Below are 23,401 nucleotides of genomic sequence, written 5' to 3' on the forward strand. Positions count from 1 at the left end.
TTTGGGGGGATCTGCAGGAAAGCTGGTTTCCAGCGGGGATCGAACCCAAGATGCTGAAGACAGCCATGTTGGGGTGGAGACATCCAGAGTCCTTGAATTTGTCATTCTTGGCCAAGTGGTTGTGGGGGGTCCCCCGAAGTCATCTGAGGAGGCGTGAGCGAGCCTGCCATCAATGGATTCCTGCCCAGAGGGACAGGAAGGATGTCTGTAAGTACAGTCTTGGTTCTCCCCAGACGCAGTTGTGTCTAGGGGTGGAATGGTGTTGTGATGTCTGCCTTATTGTACGCCGTCTTTCAAAATGGGAGATGGCCCCCAAGGCAGACTGCTGGGGTTCAGGTTTCTCTCGTGTGTGTTTGGTGACCCACCAGGACCACCGAGTGCCCATTATTAAAGGCTAGTCACATAGGAATAAGCTACGGTAACTAGTGATTCTGATAAAGAACACTTTCAGCCACCATTTATTTCATAAACACATCAGCCAATCAGCTCTGCCAAGGGACTGCCATGCCCCTGCCTCCAGAGGCCAGCCATCACACTAATGACCTGTGATTCTGGACAAGTCCCTCCCATCTCTGCAAACAGAATACAGCACTGCACAGATCTGTGCCACCCCCCTGGTCCACTGCAGATTGGACAGTTCTAATCCACTGCATTTCCACTGACTGCTTTTCAAAAGTAGATTACCAGGCCTTTCTTCCTACTCTTAGTCTGAGAGCTCTTCTGAAACCAGCTCTATAAGTGGTGGACTCCCATATGTCTAATTCCCTCTGTGACCCCAAAGGATAGGTATTGTGCTGCTGTCCTGTTCAGTTGTGTCAATTCCAACTCAGATGTTGGCAAAAGGTTAGCAGTTCAAACCCACCAACTGCTCTATGGGAGAAAGACCAGTTAATCTGTCCCCATAAAGATGGTAGCCTTGGAGTCCTCAGAGCAGTCCTACTGTGTCCTTCAGGGTCACCAAGGGTCCGAGTCGACTGGCTGGCAGTGGGTTATACATTCTACCAATCAGGAAGCTGACTAATTGAACAACAGCTCCTAAAAAGATCTTATCAACTCCATCAAAGAACAAACAAAGCCTGGGAGTGTCAGACCTCAGACTCTCCGGGTGGGAGACAAGGAGGCCGTTTCAGCTCTCTGTCCACAATCCCTCCTGCTTCTCGACAGTTCTGCTGACCACACTTCTTGGACTCAACCGTTTCGTGGTTAGGAATTGATAAGAAAATACTGCAGAGAAGTCATAGAAAGCTCTTCACAGCATTGTTTAAAATAGAAAGTCAATAAAAATCTAAATAGTCTTCATTCAAGAATTAGTTTTTTTAAAGTAGGGCAGTAGAACAGAAAATGGGGAGTCCTGGGGCTCTGTAGGATAAGCATTGAACTGATAGCTACAAGGTCGGTGGTTCAAGCCCACCCGTTGCTTCATGGGAGAAAGATGAGACTTTCTGCTCCAACAAAGACTTACAACTTTGGAAACCCTATACAGGGTCAATATGAATCAGAACAAACTTAACAGCATCATAGACACTGTACCACCATCAGCAAGACTCCTGTGTACCCACAATCACTGATAAAGTAGTGTCGTGCTTACTGAAGAAGACATCTCCATGGTAATACACGGAGCAGAATCCTAGTCCATGAACAATAACACGAAGGTTTCTGTTGGTGTGAGGAAACTGTGTGAACAAGAGGCTGGAACATCACCTGCTACAACTCTTGTTTTTTTCTCTCCTACAAGCTTTTCTGTGTTTTCTGAAATCGTATCAACCAGGGTCTCTTATCTTCAAATCACACACACGACATATTGAAATGACACCTCCGAGAATGGGGTGGGAACCATGCCAGTTTAATTTTCTTGGTTGGCGTCTCACTGCCCCCTTGAGGACAGGGTGGAGGACAACATTCGGAAGCTGCCCCATGGACCCCTGTTGTTTTCTTCTCTTTTATGAAGACATCAGGCATATGGACCAGAGCCCACCCACCCTGGGAAAGGACAGCCTGCTTGATAAAGTCAAGGGCCAGCAGAAAAGAGAAAGACCCTCAACGAGATGGACCAACACAGTGCCTTTGACACTAGGCACAAACCTAGGAACGGAGATGAGAGTGGGGTGGGCAGGGCTCTGTTCTGCTGTACAAGGGTCTCAATGGAACCTCAGCTAGCCAAGCTCCCCTACCTCTCTGACATTTCCTCATCCTCACCTCACTCACCTGTCCAGCTCCTGAAGGTCGCACCTTCACCAGCTTCCCCCTCCCTCCGCATCCCTGGATTTGGAGTCACCAGCGACACACAGCCTCCCAGTCTACACTTGGTGACCAGAACAAGAGACAGGAAACACAAAACAGAGAGTGATGAGCTCAGCCCCTGAGGGCTCTGATGGCCAGAGACCAATACACACCAAGGTTGTCTCCACATGCTGGCTTTCTGGGGACTCGGGTCTTGTTTTGCTCTAGTTTCTCCATCTGTGACCAGGGATAGCACTGAACACACCAATCAGGTTGCCTTCTCTCTGCCTCCAGTGCACCCCCTCTGGAAGAATCCCCCTTCTGTGCCTGGGGGCACCCGGCAGTCTCCCATCAACATCAAGTGGAGGGACAGTGTCTACGACCCCCAGCTGCAGCCACTCAAGGTGTCCTACGAGGCGGCATCCTGCCTCTATGTCTGGAACACCGGCTACCTCTTCCAGGTGGAGTTCGATGACTCCACTGAGGGCTCAGGTGAGCTTGGCCTGGGGTGGGGCCTTCCTGGGAGTGGGGTCATGGGCGCAGGTGGAGAATGGGGCTACAGGTTGACTCATACAGTTTGGGTGCCGTCTTCATTTCCTGGGAAGCTTCAAACAATAGGAATTGGTCTCGGTGTTGTGAAATCAAGGTGTTAGTACGGTTATGTTCTGGGTGGCAGGAGGGGGTGGTGTCCTTCTGTGTCTTCCAGTTTCTGGTGGCCAAAGTGTTGCTTGGCTTGTGGCCACATCACTCCAGTCTCTGCCTCTCTTTTCACACAGTGTCCCCACTCTGTGTGTTTTTTCTGCTTTTCTAACAGAGGTGGGGATGTGGGTAGGGAATGCCCAGCCTACGAGTTGGTCTGGCCAAGGCAACGGCAGTTCTAGCCTTCATCTTGTTGTTTGTTGTTAAATGCCGTCATGTCAGTTCTGACTCACAACGACTTTGCAGTTCTGAGCCTACAGTCCAGCACATTAACCCACGGCACCACACCAGGACTTTACCAAAACTCCAGCCAGCATATTAGGGGTGAGTTAATTACATGTTCAACCAAATAGAGAAAACGGATTTTAAAGTTGATAATTCTGTATGACCCACGAATGCTATAAATATCCAAATGCTCTTGACAGGAAGAAGTTTACCCACCCTGCTTTATAAGGACCCCAGTCACAGTGGATCAGGACCCACCTTAAATCCAGGATGCCTTTGTGGTAACATAACCAGTTATAGCTGCAAAGGGCCATTTTCAAATACGATCATGTTCTCATGAGCCCAAGGGTCTTTTAGCTGGAAACACCACTGACCCCATAACAGGAGGGGGAAATTAGACTCCCTGAGGAGAGCAAGTGAGAACACGTGAGTTCTCCACAGAGATAGGGAGAGTGATGACCATTTTGGAATTGATGCTAATAATCACCTTCATTCAGTCATGTGATACAGATGATTTCATTCAGTCAGTCATGTGATACAGATGATTTCATTCAGTCAGTCATGTGATACAGATGATTTCACTCCATCAGTCAGTCAAGTGATACAGATTTCACTCAGTCAGTCACGTGATACAGATGACTTCATTCATTCAGTCATGTGATATGGATGGTTTCGTTCATTCATTCATTCCGTCAGTCATGTGATACGGATGGTTTCATGTAGTCAGTCAGCCATTCACATGATACAGACGATTTAAGCAGAGACCTAAAAGGAAAGGAGGAAGGAGCTGGGACAATGGTGGGCAGGGTGTGCACAGTCAGTAACCTAACTGGGCCTCAGTGAGCTGGCTCCCAGGTCTTACGTGTGAAGGATGGACGAGGGCTGGAGTAGGGGTCAGCGGTTTGGGAAGCAGGTGGTGGAGGCAACCTGGGGGCCAGAGCTGTGGCTCTGAGTCCCAAGCATCAGTTGTCTTTGATGCAGTGGACGCTCCTTGCCCCTCGTATCACATCCCAGTCCTGAGGAATGGGTGCTGGAGTTCCTCCAGTGTTTGCAGTGACCACTGCTGTTACAGCAGCTTCATGACCTTTCCTGACCAGGGATGCAGACTCCAGACCAGCTTTTCCTTCCTAGAACTGACCAGCAAATCATTCTCTTAGTACTCGGTATTCCTACGACTTCCATTGCAAGTGAGGTGGGGGATATTTGGAGCACTTCAGAGGGGAAGCTACTCTGGATTCGCAAGGATGGAAATAGGAAGAAATAGATGCCTTAGCAGACCCGCCCCAATATGTATGGCCTTGGGCAATAGAACAAAGAGGGGGTCTTGGAGGCCCCATCTCTCCCCAGACCCTGCCTTCAACTTACATACGCCTCCATGAACACACAGCGCACACGCATGTGTGCACACAGACCCACAGGTACACATCTATACACACTCCTGTGTGTGCACAGCCACACAGTCTGCTGGCCAATGCGCCCACCCTCTGGGTGGACCTCACTATGAATACAGAATACAAGAGCATTACAACAGCACGTCAAACAAAACCAAAACCGTGGCAGGCTTAGGAGTATAGAGTCAAAGTGCTCCAAGGGGGTTCCTGGCTGTGACCTTTCATAAGATGATTACCAGGCCTTTCTTCCCAGGTACCTCGGGGTGGATTTGCACCACCAACCTCTCAGTTAGCAAACAAGTTCTTACCATCTGCACCACCCAGGGAGTCCCCCAATAGACTCGGTGGCTTAAAGTAATCCATATTTATTATCTCTTAGTGTCTGTACGTTAGAAGTCCAGAATGGGTCTCAGGGAATTGAAATTCCTTCTGGAGGATCTGGGGATGTGATAGGAAGGGGCGTCCACTGTCTGGCCTTGTCCACTGTCTGGAGGTGCCCGTCTTCCTTGGCTCGTGGCCCCTCCTCCATCTGCAGAGCAGCAGTAACTGGTCACATCCTGCTCACATGACACAGCTCCAGCCTCTGCTTCCTTCCACACTTCTCCCTCTCAGAGTTTTCCACCGCCCCCTTTCATTCATAAGGATGCTGTGAGCATGTGGGGCCACTGCACAAACCAGGATCCTTACCTTCTTCCGTCTGCAAAGGCCTGTAGCCATTGCAGACCCAGACTCCAGAGATGAGGGCTAATAGTAGTGATAGTAGTCATTAGTCTTCGTGGGGGGGGGGGGTCCCATTTAGCCAAAACACCCTGTTAAACTCCTGCCTGGCTCCTAAGGCACTTACTGTGGAATCCAATGCCTGCCCCTGGTCCTCCCTCTTCCTGCATTCACCACCCAACTGGCTCCTCCCAGACCTCTGCTGTCTCTGCCTAGCATGGCTGGCTAAATGTTCTTCCTGTGCCCAGCGTGGTTGGCTCATTCTCATCCTTGAGAGTCTCATGAAGAACGTCACCTCCTCCAGGAAGTCCACCTGGATTGTCCCTTCCATCTAGAGAACACGTGTGCAGAAATTTCTGGTGTAGCTATAACAGAAATACCACAAGGGTTGGCTCTGACAAACAGGAGTTGATTCTTTCACAGTTTAGGAGGCTAAAAGTCTGAATTCATAGCATGAGCTCTTGGGGAAGGCTTTCTCTCTCTGTTGGCTCCAGGGGAAGGTCCTTGCCTCTTTTCAACATCTATGGGCTTGGCATCCTTTGGAGTTCTCCATGCGTCTTGGAATCAATCTTCCCCTGGGTCTAAGAAGTTCTCGGCATATGGACCTCAGATCCAAAGGGCATACTTCGCTCCCGGCTCTTCTTCCTTGGTGGTACTGAGGTCCCTCTGATCTCTGCTCACTTATTTAATCTCTTTTCTGTCTCAAAAGAGACCGACTCAGGATACAACGTAATTGTGTAGAGTGTATATTGTTTCATTAGGATCATAAAGGAAGGTTAGGGTCTCAACATATAACAATTACACAAACGAAGTCACAAAATGGGAGATAATTACAGTATTCTGAGAATCATTTGTTCTTGTTAAGTGCCGTTAAGTCAGTTCCAACACATAGCGACCCTGTATAGGGTTTCCAAGGAGCAACTGGTGGGTTTGAAAGCCGCCCACACGGTTCAAACTGACCTTGCAGTCCAGCACATTATCCTGCAGCACAACCGCCGGACGTCTATTGTTGTGAAGTGCCGTCCAGTCGATTCTGACCCATAGTGACCCTCTAAGGAGCAGCTGGTGAGCTTGAACCACCAGCCTTGCAGTTCAAACAACTTTGCAGTCTGACGCATTATCCCACAGCGCCACACCAGGGCACCAGGACTCCTAGCCAGGCCTAATTGATACATAATTTGGAGAGACATGATCCAACCTATGACAATCTATGGCCCAGCAAAGGCCAACAGCCGACTCAGGGCAGATTCTCATTGGCTCAGAGTTGTCTTTGCTGAGAGCCAATCATGGTGACTCTGACCTGTCGATGTGAAGATGAACCCACCCCCTGAAAGAAGGTGTGGCCTGAGAGTGGAGAAAAGGACAATTCCTCAAAGGAAAGCAGAGGGCGCTGTTTGGGGAAGTAAGAAAAGAAGCTGGACGGCCTCCTTTGGTTGTGGACATTGGCCCCTCCGGGTGCTATCCAAGTCCACCATCTGTGCCCAGTTGTAGCAGACTTTCCATGTGTGACCCATCCTGACTCTCCACCACCTTCTCAGCTGCTTCAAAGGGACCGGCTCTGCCCTGCTGCAGACCAAAAGCAATGCGCTGGGTATCTCTCCAGCCATATAAATTAGCTGGATAATTTCCCCTGTGGCTCAGGGCCACACAGGACAATCTGGTTTTACTTTGCTTGTCATTTTCCCCAACATTTTCCTTCTTTTTTTCCTACTCAATTTTACGCGCCTACCACCACACACACACACACACACACACACACACACACACACACACACAGCTTCGTTTCCAGGTTCTTGCTCCCTTTTTCTTCAGATTTTCCATCCTTTCCAGTCATTCTCCCCACTTTCTCCTCCGTCTGGAAACCAGGAGCAGAGGAAATGGAAAGTGTAGGGAAGAGACAAGAAGTGCTGAAAGGAATAATTTTCAACGTGAAAATGGGCATAATGAGATGCATGCATCAATTAAAACCCAGAGTACAGGGAGAGGAAATGCCTTGAGACCAAGAAAGGAAGTGAATGGAGAAGGAACAGGCATAGGAGACAGCTTAGGTTTGGGGGTACACCAACAAGTGAGTGCCAGAGCTCAGAGCAAAACGGAGCCGGGCCCAGTGCTGGACGCCTGCCCTCCCTTGAGGGTCACAGCAGCTGGTGACTCAGCGGTAGAGGGGCAGTGGGCCCTCGTCCAGGAACTGTGGAGATGAAGGCCAGGAAAGAGAGACAGGGAATGAGGCAGGGGAGGGAGAGGGCCTCACAGATCAGGAAAGCCAGGATGACAATGAAGGAAACAGTAACCAGTACAAACCATACCCACTGTCCAGACCATAACCCCACCTGGCGGGGATCTGTTGGTCCAAGGTGGAGAACAAGGGATCATCTGAGGCAGGAACCAGAGTGGTATTTCCACCTACACAGCGGCCTTCCTCAGGAGGTCTGCGTGAAGGCCAATGTCCGGCCTAGGGCAACCACAGCTGCAGGAGGACGTGGTCAGCATGCAAGGAGCCGGGCATGCTGTGTGAATGGCGCTGCCACCTCAGCTACCAGGATTACTGCTACTGCTTCTATGATGCTATGGTTACTACCACTGCCGCTCCTGTCACTGTGACTACTGTGGCTACTGTTACTAACACTATTATTACGAGGACCGTACTACTACTCCCGTTACTGCTGTCCTACTCCCACTGCCTCTGTTACCCCAATCACTGCCATTACTACCATTATGACTATGATTGCTACTACCACAGGAGTCCTGGTGTTGGCTGTGGCGTACTGCTCTGGACTGCTAAGCCATTTGAACTGCAAAGTCAGCAGTTCCAGCTCACCAGCCGCTCCTTGGAAACCCTATGCATGGGTGCTATGGGTCGGAACCGACTTGACGACACGTAACAACAACAACTACTACCACTGGCGTGGCACTGTGGTTTAATGCACTGGGCTGCAAGGTTGGTTTGAACGGCAAAGTTGGAGGTTCAGGCTCACCAGTCACTCCTCATAAACCCTATACAAAGCCGCTATGAGTGGGAACCGACTTGACGGCATTAACAACAACAACAGGAGGTGTAATGACACAGTGGATACAGTGCTTGGCTCTTAACAAACAGCTCGTCAGTTTGAGCCTACACAAGAAAAGACTTTGCAATGTGTTTCTGTCAAGATTTCAGCCGAGCTGACCCTGTGGTCAGACTCCTTCCTCACGCTGCCATGGGCGACAAGCATCCAGGAAAAGATGGCAGACTTGGTCAGATGCCCTGTGAGTCTGTTCCGCAGCCTGCTCCTTGCTGCCCACTTTGCTGACTGGAGAAAATAGACGAGCAGATGGCAAAATGCCTCTCTGTCCTAGCTCCTAGACCACACTCTGGGAGATCGGGGTCCTGAGCGCCCTCCAGCACCCAGGGGGTACATCCACTTATTCCTAGAAGGTGTGGGGAGAGAGAGCAACACAGTTGTGAGGACCCAGCTCAGGTGTGAGTCCCGACGCCATGGAAAAATCACCTAAACTCTTTGACCCTCAGTCTCTCCTCCTCTGCGAACAGAAGATCTTAGGCGTTTTTTCCACGTTGTTGGTGGGACGATTAAACCAAGATGGTGTAGGCAAAGTGCTTAGCAACCAGACAAGGAAATTAAGGATTTAGTCGAAAGAGATCCTTGGTGGAAAGGCTGGCTGTGTGCGCTTTGTGGCATTGTCCACTAGGGGGAGTCAGCTGCCGGCCGGCGGGTCTGCAGCCAAGCTCACCAGCTAAACCGGAACTGCGGAGGCACCGCTGCACCAATGGCACAGCCATTCTCACAAAGCGCTGACTCGGGAGATGAAGATCGCGGCTACAGAGACACAAGTCTGGCAGTAAAGTTCGTTTTTACTCACGCACATTTGTGAATCAGGGCCCGGAGTGTGATACTTGGCAGGATATGAGGAGGGGATCTTGCTGAGGAAGTGACACTTCACCTGTGCCCAGAAGAATGTTGTGAATTTGCCAGGTGGTGACAAGGCAGAGAGAGACAACGTGTGGACGGCCTGCTGCCGGGACAGAGGAAAGTCCAAGAAGCTGGAGTGGTGAGTGCCTGGGAGCAGGAGGTCTTGTCTGCATGGGGGCGACCTTGGGTGCTGCCCTGCAGGAGTTAGTGCCCTGCCGTCCATGGAATCCGTGAACGTGAACCTGTCTGCACCTTCTGCTGCTCATGGAGCAAAACCCCGACTGGTGTCGCAGAGCGCAGGAAATCATTGCCAAGAAAGAATCAAAGAGACGTTTCTGGTTCAGAAAACATACAGGGTGTCTCTCCCTTACACCTTCCAGCTCTGATGCACACACTACACCTCAGCAAGCCCAAGAACAGCCTGCTCTTTGGTGACATCTGTTATTTGCAGTTTCAACTAATTTGAACATCTTCAAATTCTTTTGTACTCATGTTAAGCCTTAAAACCACTGTGCTTGCCTAAACCCCAATTATTCTGTGAAACCCTGGAACTACAAATTGATGGGTACCACAAGCAGCTGCAGTAAATGTTCTGAGACCGCACTGTCTGGGCCGGGAGTCCACCTGCACATCACCGCTCTCTGATGCAATGACCATCTCAGTGAGCTTAATGCACCTGCTCACACGGACAGCTGGCAGATTCCAGGGGGCGGGGTGGGGGGGGACGACTGGACAGCGCCTCACAAATTGGTCTTGCCTTTTATGAACTAATTTTTAATGAAAGAGAATTTCCTTGGCACAGTATCATTGCCATGCAAGGTCACTTTGTGAAATAGAACAACCAGACTCAACTATGGAAAGTGTGCACACCTTGTAAAGGTTGTGATCATTACCACTGGACACTGGACAACTTGCATGGATGTTGCTGAGTGGGAACCTGCACCACTCTTTAGATGCTCACCAACAACACAACATAATTATTTTAAAAATCCAATTCCTGGTCTCTCCCCGTGTGGGAAAGAGTGATGAAAACTGGAGATGCTTGAAATCAACTGATTCAATGGAGGAATGTTCTGGAACCTGTGAGCATCAGTCACCTGCTCTGAACAAGATCACAGTAAAAAGGCCGGGAGAGAGCGGGAGAAAATGTGGAACAAAACTCAAAAATATAAAAAAAACCACACTTAAACAAACAATAAATAAGGGGGAATCTGATGCCGACCATGCAGACCCGGTCAGGAGGTCAAGACCCTGTGGGCCCAAGCGTTGTTGACCGTCCAAACCATAGGCTCTGAGGATCAGACTTTAGCCACCTAGTAGACATAGCAAACTGTCCCTCATCTGATTATTCAGTAATGCTTGTTAGTAATCTCATACATGAGCCCTGGATATCACAGACAAATGTAAAAACCTTCCCTAAAAGCCGAGACTGTAAATTCCAAAAAGGCAAGTTCCCCCCCCCCCCAAAAAAAAAAAGCTAAAGAGGATAGAGAGAAACACTGTTAACTGATGATATATGGCGGGGATAATAATCAATGTAATGAAACAAGCTATATGAATGGTTGAATGTGAAGCTGATGATGTGCCCTGTAAACTTTCACTCAATCCAAAATAAAAACATTTAAAAAAAAAAAAAAAGACCACACTTACTGACCAGGAGACCTGTGGTACCTGAAACTGTGGTCCTTGGTCCCCCTTCACCTGGACTTGAACTCAGCCTCATGGCTCAGTTTTCAGCCAAGCAGTAGCCAGACAGACAGAGAGCAATCGCACCAGTGAGGTATGAACATAGACCAGGGTTGGGGAACGTTTGGCCCGCGGGTCGTATAAGGCCCGTGAAATCATTTGGTCTGGGCCTGCCAAGGCAAACGCAGTTCCAGTAAAACTGTCAGTTCCAACTCATAATGACCTTGTATAGGGTTTCCAAGGAGCGGCTGGTGAGTTTGAACCTCCGACCTTACAGTTCAAACCAACATAGTGGTCCAGCGCATTAACCCACAGCACCACACCAGGACTCCAAGCCATCACATTGGTTGGCTGGTTAATTACCGTGGAGTTGGTTCCGAACCATAGTGACCCTGTACAGGGTTCCCGAGACTGTAAATCTTTACAGGAGCAGAAAGCCTCATCTTTCTCCCGCAGAACAGCTGGTAGTTTCGAACTGCTGACCTTGTGGATAGCAGCCAGATTCATAACCACTACACTACCAGAGCTCCTTGAGCCATCTCATTAGGGGTGAGTTTGACCAAATATGCCAGGCTAATTTTTAAATTGATAATTCTGTATGGCCCACAAATGATGTTATAAATTCTGGCAGAATAAAGTCCCCACCCCTGCCATAGGATGGTCATTCAAGTTCCAAAGGGCAGCATTTAGGTAGGAACATAATCCAGAATTTGTTAGCAAATGTTAAAGGATGACCTGCCACAGCCGAAATCCCAGATTCCAGAAACATGTTTACCAATTTACCACTAGGGGGCAATCTAGTCCAGCCCAAGTCACAGGCTAGCCTCACATGCCTTCTTGTTCCAGAACACCCAGCTAGACACACAATAACGTCCTTTTTACGTAACCCCCTAAAGAAACCAAGGCTTGGTTTGTCCCCTTATTTTTATTTGCATATTGCTACGCTAATTGAGACAGAAATACCTTTGTGTGTGTGAAAATACACACCTCAAACCATTCTCCCATGTAAGAATTTCTACACATACCATTCAGTGATGGTCCATTCTTTACAAGGTGTCCAGATTCTTATTTCTGCTCTAGTTGTGCCAACCCCGTTTAGACTCACTGGCCCCCAAACTGCCCAGCTATGCTATAGAGTTACCACTCTACCACTGGAGTTTTCCCACTTTTTTTTTTTAACGTTTTATTGTGAATTATATGATAGTTTACATGAGAGAACTTTAGTTTTACATTCATTCTATTGTATATCATTTCATTGCCATGGTTCCAATCCCCTCCATGCATCATCAACCAACTAAAGGGTATACCCTACAAACCTGCCCCCGATACTACCTCCCCCCACCACTCACCCCCAATCTTCAGCACACAGTCCCTCTCCCTCTCTGGATCCAAAGTCCCCAGCCACTTCATCGCTCCACGTCATCACCTCTGCCTCCATCTCAGGCATTGCTGCTTCTCTGGGTAGGGTTCCACTCTTGGCTCTTCTCCGTTGATGGTCCTAGAGACCTCTGCTCCTAGACTGGAGAGTTAATCACGCCCTTCCTTGCTATAAAACGTCTACCCTTACATTTCCAAACCTCACAATCAGTCCTGATAACAATTATTCACTATTGTATCACAAGTGACCCATCTGCATTTCATTTCATCAGCTCTGCCTAGACAGATTGGATAGTATTCATTGGAGATTCTGCCTTCCTCCATGACCCCTGCCTCTAAGTTCCCTCTTGAAAGCTTGTAAACCAGTCACTTCTTGCCTTTGTAGTCCCCGCTCCCCACCGCCCCATTTTGGGTAGCCAATGTCCAAGTTGCCCATCCCTGTCTACTCTGTGTGGAGGGGGTGGGGATGATTCTTGCTGTAAGGATTTGTTCCCTCTTTTGAGCTACTGCATCCATAGGTGTAGGTCAAGTTCATCAAATTGTATCAGATTACTCTTTTTTTCCTCTTCTTTCTTCTTCTGGTTGAGCTCTGATCATCCAGTCATTGAAGCCGGGTCAAGTGGGTATTATCTGCAAGTGTGGGTGTTCTTGTATACATGCCCTCTCTTCTTATCAGCTGAATGCTTCATTCTCCACTCTAGTCCTCTGTGGCTATGTCACTGACTCTGAGCCCAAGATTCCCCAGGTCTTCCCACACTGTGTTCCCACTAACTTTTGAAGCCTCCTCATATCATGGTGTGGCCAGCAGGATAAGGACTGGACTGCGAGCCACAGGTTGGTGGTTCAAACCCACTGGCTGCTCCTTGGAAACCCTGTGTAGGGTTACTATGAGTCGAAATCGACTCAATAGCACTTAACAACAAGGATAAGCACTGGACTGCTAACCAAGTCAACAAGTTCAAAGATACCAGTTGCTCTGTGGGAGAGAGATGAGGCGTTCCGCTCCTGTAAAGATTTACAGCTTCTGAAACCCTGTCCAGGGTCCTGATGATTCTGAGTCTTCTCGGGTTTCTGTGGGGCAGTCTATTAAGTTTGCAGTTGTTATTGGTAAGTGCCGTGGCTTCAATTCCAACTTGTTGCAACCCTGTATAGGGCTTTTGAGGAGCGGCGGGTGGGTCTGAACTGTCAACCTTGTGGTTCGCAATTCAGGGCTGACCCTACAACACCACACCAGGAGTCCAAGTGTGCAATAATATGATGGAAAATGTTTAAACCTAGCAGCCACTCTGTGGGAGAAAGATTTACAGCCTTGGAAACTCGGTCCTACAGAGATGCATTAAATTAAGACAATTCTGACTTGGAGGCTGTGGGGTTTGGTTTTGGTGACGCAGTGGTGACGTGCTCAGCTGCTAACAGAAAGGTCGTGGTTTGAATGCACCGGCAGCTCTGCAAGAGAAAGATGAGCCTGGCTATTTCTGTGAAGATTAACAACCTCAGAAACCCTATGGGGCAGGCAGTTCTACTCTGTCCCATGGAGACTCACAGGCAGTGGCTTTGGTTTAGGATTTTTGGATGTAGCTAGGAGGTGCCTGGAGTCCTGATGTGGCGCTGTAGGATAAGCACTGAACCGTAAGTCCAGCCATTGAAACCCACCAGTCACTCTTTGGAAACCCTATGCAGGGTCACTGTGAGTGGACACCACACACTACCATCACCACCACCGCTGCTCCATTGAGGGAGTGAAGCTCTCAGTGCCCCCAGTGACCACACTGTGAACCTGCATTCCCCCAAGTGTTTCCTGGGACCCTACTATACATGTGAGGCACAAGAGGTGAAGAAGATCAGCAAGGGTCCTCCCTTAGCCGCACCTACATTTGAGTTTAGAAGCGCTGGACCACAAGGTCGGTTTGATCTGCAAAGTCAGTGGTTCAAACTCACCAGCCGCTATTGGAAACCTCATACAGGGTTACTGTGGGTTGGAGTCGTCGACTTGATGGCACATAACAACAACAAACACCTGGGTCTGTCATCTCAGGAAGACACACATCGCTGAGACTGTCATCTCAGGAAGACCTCACAGAGTCGCACCCATGGGTCCCTGTTCTATTTTCCAGGCATCTGCGGTGGGCCCTTGGAAAATCATTACCAACTAAAGCAGTTCCACTTCCACTGGGGAGCGATGGACGCGTGGGGCTCCGAGCACACGGTGGACAGCCACACGTATCCAGCTGAGGTTCGTAGATGCTCTCATACCAGCAAATGCTTAGGGGCATCCTCCGTGCCAGGTTCTACTTTTGGGTGAACAGCTGGGCTTGGGGCTAAAGACCACAACTCCAGACCTATGATGGGAACCAAGGAGGGGCGCAGAATAGAGACACAGGTGAAGTTCAAGGTAGAATCACCAAGTACAAACACAGGCAACATTTGGTACATACGTATGTTAAGAATCATTCGTTGTTCATCGAACATTCAAATGAATGGTCTGTATTGTATCTGGAGACCCTTGTGCAGGGGTTGCAAGGGGCTGGAGTGATCACACTCCAGCCCGATTTGTCTCACAAAGTAACAGCAACTCCCTCCTTTCTCCCCACCAGGAGCACAGGGTCATCACTTTCTGTGGTTTTGTAAGGGTTCCCTGTACGAGGCCCCAGAGACTGAGTTCATTAAAATAATGAGATCAACACACACGTGTTGTTGTTGTTAAGTGCCATTGAGTTGGTTCCAACTCATAACGACCCTCAGTAGAGTTTCTGAGGAGCAGCTGGTGGGTTTGAACCACCAACCTTGAGGTTAGCTGTCCAGTGTTTATCTTACAATGCCACACCATGACTCCTAACACATATGAGGGAGCTTCAAAAAATTCGTGGAAAAATAGAATTCAAAGGCAATGGAACTCGTCCAGCATCTTTTTGATGCCCCCTTGGGTGTCCTGTGTGTGCCATCCAGAAAAGGAAGGGACTGTTGGTTTTCTTTTTGGCTATGTATGTGGTGGTACATTTAAATTCTCCTGCTCTGTTCCAGCTTCACTTGGTCCACTGGAATTCTGCAAAATACTCAAGCTACAAGGAAGCGGTCCTGGGGGAGAAGGGGCTGGCTGTGATTGCCGTGTTTTTGACGGTAATCTCGTGTTTTTGACTGTAATCTCGTGTTTTTGATGGTCATCTCTTGCTGGAGCACAGGGCTCCCTGTGAAGCAGGAGGGGGTGATCAATCAGAGTCACTTCCTAAGTGATCTATGTACAATGCACTGCGGTTTTCAAATCCACGCTTCCACGTGTCTGTACAGCTGGGCACCAGGCAGCCGGAGCTACAGAAGTTGGTGGAAATCTTGCCAGAAATAAAGTATAAGGTAAGTTACGCATTTTTAAACCAACGCAATTTGAAAAGCAAGGTCATTTGCATTATTGAGTTATTTATAAAAGTGTGTTGGGGGAGGCAGTTTCGTAGAAAGAACACAATAGTGGGAATCTAATTCCGGTTCTGGAATGGAACCCTCCCCAAACCAAAGCCAGGTGCCATCTAGTCAACTCTGACCCCGTGTGTGGCCGAGAACTGTGCTCCAACCATCTTCAATCACTGAGTTCGCAGATCGCCAGGGCGCTCTTGTTTGGTGCCGTTGGGTAGATTTGAACCTTCAATCTGTTGGTTAACAGCTGATAAATCAAGCTGACAGGGTCTAATTCTCATTGTCTTTAGCTGGAAATTTGTCAACACTCCAATTCTTGGGTCCTGGTTCCTCTCCACAATTCCGGCCGTGTCTTGAAGATGTTTGACTTTTCTGCTTGCCACTGATCACTTTCTTTCGATTATTAATTGCTTTCTTTCCATTGAATGATTAGCTTTCAGGATCCATTAGCCTCATCTTAGGCAGTGACATGCGCTAGGAGTACGTCTATCCTGTCTCTCCGTCTTTCCAGCTGTCCTACTCTGCTGTGACACTGGAAGCTATGCCATCAGCAGCCACCCATGGTGGGCAGATTTCAGCAGAGCTTCCAGACTAAGGGAGACTAGGAAGAAAGTCCTGGTGATCTGTTTGCAGAAATCAGTCAATGAAAACCCAGCGGCTGACCCCCAGCACACTGTGAGCACAGTACCGGGAGGTGAGCCACTAGTGCGGAAGGTACTCAGACACAGCCGTGGGCTGGAGCAGGTCAGTGAGCATCGAGTCTAGTGAGGTCTGGCGGCTTTTCATTCTGTGGTGACGGTGTCACTGGGAGTCAGAGTCGACTCAAGGAAATCTGCCGCTGCTGCTGCTGAAAGCCATCAAGTCGGTGCCGACTCACAGCGACCCTGTATGGGGTTTCCGAGGCTGTAAATCCCTACGGGAGCAGAAAACCTCACCTTTCTCCCACAGAGCAGCTAGTGGATTTGAACCGCTGACCTTGAGGTTAGCAGTCCAATGTGTAACCCACCACTTATGCTACTAGCAAGTTATATTTTGTTTTTAAACCCACTGAAATAAATACCTACCTATTAACGTCCGAGTCTGGTAAAGCACCGGACCCAAGGTTGGCTTGAACTACGAGGTCAGTGGTTCAAACTCACCAGGTGCTCCTTGGAAACCCTACAAAGGGTCACTATGAGTCGGAATTTACTCAAAGGTACTTAACAACAACATTAATGTCGAAATAAATACCTAATTGTGACTACTGAGGAGTCCTGGTATGGTTCTATACAATCAATACTAGACTGCTGACTTCAAGGTCAGTGGTTCAAAGCAATCACCCGGTTCTCGCAAACCTTATACATGGTCGCTGTGAGTTGAAAGTGACTAGATGACATTTAACAACATTAATGTTGACGGCTGTCTTCCTCCATGCACCCCACACACTCCTTGGGAGTAGAGAGGTTCTTGGGGCACCTTGTTGGAGACCACAGAGGCTAGGGGAGGAGGGAAGGTCTCTAGGTACACCTCCAGCCAAAGACAGCAGTGAGCACACAGCTTCCCCCCCAGCATCAACTGCACAGGGACTTGGGCAGAGACACGGAAATTCCACAGAAATGTGGTTTATTTATTCAGCACCAAATAAGCAGCGAAACATACATGGCACCCAAGGGCAGGCGTCGTTGTGGTCTTCAGATGTCGGCGGATGAGCCTACGGCCTGGGGACAATGGTGTGAGCGGCTGGGAGGGGGCACGGGTGGACACAGGCCAGCCCTTCCTCACAGGCCGCCCTGGATGTGTGCCGGGACAACCTTGATGTTGACCAGGTTACCTGCTGCTCCACCTCACCCCTCGGGGACTCCTCAAGGCCAAGTTGCTGCAACCCCCACCCGATCCTCTTCCTCGCTGGCCTGCAGCCAGAGTCAACCTGGAGTGTTTTTCCAGGCAGCGACAACAGCCTGCGGGGTCTCATCTCCACCTCCGCGTGGGGTTTCACTTCCTCCCCTGGAAGTCTGGGTGCATCCGTTCTCAGGGTGTTCTGAAGCAAACCACCAACGGTGGGGTTTCTAAGGAAGCACTTGGTAGAGACCCCTTGGTTTCTTCACCTGAGACAAGAGTCAGACTCTTACAAGATCAGAGGGCCTGAGAGATGAGCCCTCCTCAGGGAGAAGTTTGAGCCTCCTGGATCCCGAAGAGAAAGGGGATTTGCAAATCCTTCTAGTCCAGCAGTTCCCAATGGGATCCGAGGCTTCCAGACATTTCTGCAGCCTGGCCTTAGGGGAGCCTGTGGGCCCCCCATCAAGCCTGCATGGCCATGGGCCCATTTCCCACCCCCAGGGTTGCGCCTTCTCTCCTTGTTTTTATCCTCTCGCTGGGTTTGTGTCTATGTGTTGTTGTTGTTGTTGTTAAGTGCCATCGAGTCAGTTCCTACCCCATAGTGAGCCTGAATAGGGTTTCTGAGGAGCAGCCGGTGAGCTTGAACCACCAACCTTGCAGTTCAATCGGCTTTGCAGTCTGGCACATTAACCCACAGCGTCACCCCAGGACTCCCATAGACTTGTGTCTATGAGGGGGCTTGAAAAGTTCATGGTGTTAAAAGGTATTTTTCCACCACCTTTGAAGCCCCCTTGCCCCTGCCACTTTCTGATGTGGGATGGTCCTACACAGGGAAGTGAAACCCCGACAATGCCACCATCACAGATGAGATGGCGGAGCATGGCGCATGCCCAGGCAGCTGGTCACAGATGGGGCTGACCTAACTTTGCCCATGTACAGGGATAGTGTTCAAACCAGCCAAGCTGGCCAGATGCACAGAATGGGGACCCCGACTGAATTTGGGGGCACACGAGGCAGTGTTCCCTGTGACTCCGGGGCTGATGCATCATACGGAGGGACGTTGCTGGAAATTCGTCGATCCCAACAGGAAGGCGTGTGGGGAGCCTCCTCCCCACGAGAAGGAAAAGCGTGGCAGGCGAGTGGAGGGGTCCCTCTGTCAGCCTCCACGGTGTGTGTGAATTACCACAGCCACTCCCGAGGGGGCGCTGTAGGTAGGTGCAGCACTGAACTGCTAACCAAAAGGTCGGCGGTTCAAAGCTACCAGCTGCTCCTCGGAAGCCCCATACAGCGTCGCTATGAGTTGTAACCGACTTGACGGCACTTAACAAGAGGGTTCCTCTGCAGAGCATCCTCCATCCCGAAGAGTCATGTTTCAGTGCTAGGCTCTGTCTCCACTTCCCGGCCTTTCCCCAGGGCTAAACTGGTGCCGTTCAGACACAGCCACGCTGTTACACGGAGAAACGTCCTGGAACTTGATCGGCCCCAATCAAGGTTACTGTCACACAGGGTTAGGCGCTATGAGCATCCAGACTCTGGAGATCACCGATCTGCTCGGATCCCCCTTCAACGTGTGTCCTTTAGTATCTGACTTCGTCCCCTCAGCTTCGTGTTTCCAAGGCTCGTCCGTGTTGTAGAATGGATCAGGATTTCCTTTCTCTTTGTAGCTGTTGTTAGGTACCGATGACTCAGTTCCGACTCATAGCAACCCTGTGCTTACCAGAATGAAACCCTTCCCGGTCCTGTACCATCCTCACAGATGTCGTGTTTGAGCCCAATGGTGCTGCCACGGCATCAGGCCATCTGAGTCTTCCTCTTTCTCACTGACCCTCCACTCTTCCAAGCACGATGTCCTTCTCCATGGACTGGTCACTCCTGATGCCATGTCTGAAGTCCATGAGACCAAGTGTCCCCCTCCTCACTTCTAAGGAGCACTCTGGCTACTCTTCTTCCAAGATGGACGGCTTTGTTTTCCTGACCGTCCATTCCGTAGTCCTCACCGACACCACAATCTCCCTGGACGGGTGCCCATTCCTTTGCTGACAGATACCTGGGTTGCTTCCAGCTTTGCGCTCTTGCTGAAGGGTGCTGTGGTGGGCATTGGTGAGCAAGTCTCTGGCTCCCTGAGTTGCAGCTTTTCGGGTCTATACCTGGGGGTAGGATTGCTGGGTTGTGTAGTAATCGTTGGTTTAACTTTTTAAGGAACTGCTACGGTTTTCCGCAGCAGCTACACCAAAAATGATTGAAAGGGAGAACACAAACCTCTGTGGGCCACTCCATGCTCCATGTGCCGGGCAGTGCTTCGAGAAGTGCTGGCCACGGCCTGACCATGACCCATCCCTGGAACACAGTTCCTTCTGAGGTCTGATGTGTCCCATCCTTCTGGTCCCTTAGGATGCATGGAAGGCCTGGGGTCCCTTTGATCCTGCTGGTCTGCTGCCCTCCTGCCCAGACTACTGGACCTACCCAGGCTCCCTCACCACTCCTCCGCTAACCGAGTCTGTCACGTGGATCATCCAGAAGCAGCCCATTGAGGTGGCTCCAGAACAGGTGAGAGGCTCAAGGAAGAAGCCCACCAAGGTGCTGCGAGTGAACGTGGAATGCTTCCCTCTCGGGTCCACTCTGGCCCTTCTCCCAAGGAGGAGGACACTCCTGGGAAGAGGAGCTTGTGGATATGAAACTGGGTTCCCATTTTATAACTCGTTTCTGAAACTGACATTTTAGTAGAGACAGAGGAGAAAGACAGACAGAGGGCAACACAGAGATAAAGAGACTCGACAAACACCGAAACACACAAACACACAGAGCTAGAGACAGACAAACAGAGACACACAGAGATAAGAGACAGACAGACAGAGCTAGACAGAGACACACAGACACACAGAGCTAGAGACAGACAGACAGAGACACAGAGAGCTAGAGACAGACAGAGACATAGAGATAGTGGTAGAGACAGATATAATGAGAGAAATCACAGAAAGAGCTAGAGACACACAGAGAGTTAGAAAGACACACAGAGACATAAAGACAGAAGGAGACCTGATGCAGTGACTTGACGGACATGTGTCCTTTAGTACGATCCCATCGTTAGTGACTTCCGATTGAGTCCAGTACACTGAACAGGGAGCTACACTCAGACTTCAGTCCACGCCCGGGCAAAGTAGCTCTGAAGGAGCAGCCTCAACGGGACTGGGGCCCGGAGCCGTAGTGGGGACCTGCCCATGACTGCTGGAAGCTGGTACAGAAGCAGAACTGTGGAGGAGCAGGTAACAGGTTACCTCCACGTTTATTTGTTGTTGAGAATCTATACAGCTTCTCCGTGTCCAACTCCAGTGACAAGAGGTGCATTCTTACGGCTGTGTGGTCCACATCTTTCGGTGACAGAGAGGGAGGGCTTTAGATTGCTCTGGCATGCTGGGTGAAATCACCAAGTCTAGATGGGACTCTCCCTAACACTGCCCTCACACTGCCGACAACACCTCCTCACACCCATCACTCATCACAAGCACAGGTGCATCCTGCTCATGGGCCTAGACTCAGGACGGCGGGTTATGAACAGCTGTGGCCGGGGGGTGGGGGGTTGAATGCAGCTTCCTTAACCAGTGGCTGCCGGGGCTGGCTTCTCAGGGCAGATGGCAGAAAAGCAAAAGGCAAGCCAACCGCTGGCCCATCCAATGCCCACTCATTGCCCGCTGGCCACAGCAAACTTCAACAGTCCGTCTAACTGTGGAGGGCAGCCCGCCCCAAGGGAGTGGCAACAGGAATCCTATTCACTGACCACAATCTGATGTGTCACATGGACACACAGCAGCTGCCCAGGGTCATCAGCTGCCCAGGGTTTTATTTTCCCACCCCTTTTCTTATCTAAATATTCTAATTTCTCTCAATTGAGTAAATAGTACTTATATCCGAGGAGCTTCAAAAAGTTTGTGGAAAAATTACATTATCTATTACATTTTTCCACAAACTTTTTGAAGTCCCCTCATATTTGAAAACAAAAAAATCATAGTATCTTTTACTCTGAGTATCTTTAGAATCTAGGGGAATTCTGTCTGTCTAGGGCCTGATGTGGCACTATGGATTAATGAGCCAGACTACAAAGTCGGTTGAACTGCAAGGTTAGCGGTTCAAGCCCACCAGCTTCTCCTCAGAAACCCTATACAGGGTCGCTATGGGTTGGAACCGACTCGACGGCACTTAACAACAACAACAACAACAGGGCCATTTAGAACTGAGGGATGTAAAGCAAACTCTAATAGATTTGAAGAAAGAAATAGATGAATCTACAATAATAGTGGGTGACTTTAATACACAGCTTTCAAAAATGGATAGAACAACCAGAAAGAAACTTGACAAAGACACAGAAGAACTAAACAACACAATCAACCAACTGGACCTCATAGATGTATACAGAGCACTCAACCCAACAACAGCACAGTACACATTCTTTTCCAGTGCCCATGGAACATTCTCCAGAATAGATCATGTTTTAGGCCACAAAACAAATCTACATAAATTAGAACTGAGGGATGACACTCTCCCAACCCTTACCCAGGGCAGACATCTCAAATCAATCACAGCACCATTCATCACCCCTCATTCTGATGCACTGTTTCCAAGGGCTCTGCATGGGCTCAGAGGTTCTTCCAAGGAGTGGCTGGTGGGTTTGAACCACCAATCTTATGGTTAGCAGTCCAGTGCTTACCCTACAGCACTACACTAGGACTCCCTGTTGTATGTATTAGTTATTGCTGTGCATCAAAAATCTAATCCTTTGAAGCCACAATAATCATTTGTCAACCTCTCAGTTTCTGTGGGTCTTGAACAGGTGACAGTTCTGACTTGGACCTCTCACAAAGACAGGGCTCCAGTTATCTGACAGCTGGTGTGGCACACTCACACAGCTGGCTGTTGGCCTCGGGCCTCAGACTCATTCCACACAAACCTCCCATGGGCTTCTTGAGTGGCCTCGCAAATTGGCAGTTGGCTTCTCCCAGAGTGCTGGTTTGAAGACCCACATGGAAGCTGTGATGATCTGGTGCCACACAAGGGCATCCCAGGGCCATGTGGGAGCAGACTCCACAGGCACTGACGGAACCTGGAAGCTGGCTCACTCCACACTTACACTCAGCTAACCCTGGCGGCTCTCTTCCAGCTGTCAGCGTTTCGGACTCTACTGTTCTCCTCACGTGGTGAGGAAAAGAAGATCATGGTGAACAACTATCGCCCACTTCAGCCTCTGATGAACCGGAAGGTCCAAGCATCCTTTCAGGCCCCTGAGGATAGTGTGAACTCCTGAGAGCATGGCCTCCACGTCAGTGGATAGAACTGAGAAACGGCATAATTGGCAAGTAGAACTGACTTGTAAAGAGAGGAGAGACATTACTTCCCAAGTTTTGAGGTCTGATCATATGTTACTTCTGAGATTAAAAAGAGAGAAAGGGAGCATTGTTGTAGTCAATGAACTTTTCATTTCAACTAAAAGAACCCACTTCAAACAGGAAGTTTAGTTGTGAGACACGGAAATCTCATGAGGGCAGAGACAGGAGGTCCCATGGCCTCGGGCCAAGCCGGCCACCACTGAGCCAGGCCATCACGTCTGTCCTCTCCAGAGGGAGTTATGGGGTCCTTCTCAGCAGTTCCAGATTGCATGTCGGGTTCTTCTTCTTCTCTCCAGATGGTGCCTGTTTCCCCAAGCTTGTGGCCACCCTACAGTTCCCAGGTAATACAAAGGCGCTGACTAACACCCTTCTTTCAAACTCCAAATTCCTGGGAGATCGGGGAGTTCACAGGCCCCATTGGATCAGCTGGTTCAATTTACTGGCATGGGATAATGTTCTGCTCCCCTCCTACCTGCCCCATTAATAAAGCAGGAATCTCCCACCCTAATTAGTACAACATGATCCGACATATGACACCCAACACTGGACAGGTGAGAATGAGTAGCTACTCACCTGCTCA

The 23,401-nt window shown here is 49.6% G+C and overlaps 1 protein-coding gene across 1 annotated transcript; it reads left to right on the plus strand.

Moving 5' to 3' along the window:
* Window positions 1-50: 50 nt before the first annotated feature.
* On the plus strand, window positions 51-22,739 carry CA5A (carbonic anhydrase VA, mitochondrial). Its single transcript, XM_006860276.1, has 7 exons — window positions 51-207; window positions 2,515-2,712; window positions 14,338-14,456; window positions 15,245-15,340; window positions 15,509-15,571; window positions 19,835-19,990; window positions 22,596-22,739. The coding sequence occupies exons 1-7, from the start codon at window positions 51-53 to the stop codon at window positions 22,737-22,739; spliced, it is 933 nt and encodes a 310-aa protein (XP_006860338.1).
* Window positions 22,740-23,401: the final 662 nt, after the last annotated feature.

Source organism: Chrysochloris asiatica, unplaced genomic scaffold (genome assembly GCF_000296735.1).
Source record: "Chrysochloris asiatica unplaced genomic scaffold, ChrAsi1.0 scaffold00037, whole genome shotgun sequence".
Lineage (NCBI taxonomy): Eukaryota > Metazoa > Chordata > Mammalia > Afrosoricida > Chrysochloridae > Chrysochloris > Chrysochloris asiatica.

Coding starts and splice junctions, on each gene's coding strand:
- CA5A (XM_006860276.1), top strand. CDS start 51: ATGCTGAAGACAGCCATGTTGGGGTGGAGACATCCAGAGTCCTTGAAT. Junction 2,713..14,337: donor TGACTCCACTGAGGGCTCAG/GTGAGCTTGGCC, acceptor TCTATTTTCCAG/GCATCTGCGGTGGGCCCTTG. Junction 15,572..19,834: donor TGCCAGAAATAAAGTATAAG/GTAAGTTACGCA, acceptor CTGGTCCCTTAG/GATGCATGGAAGGCCTGGGG.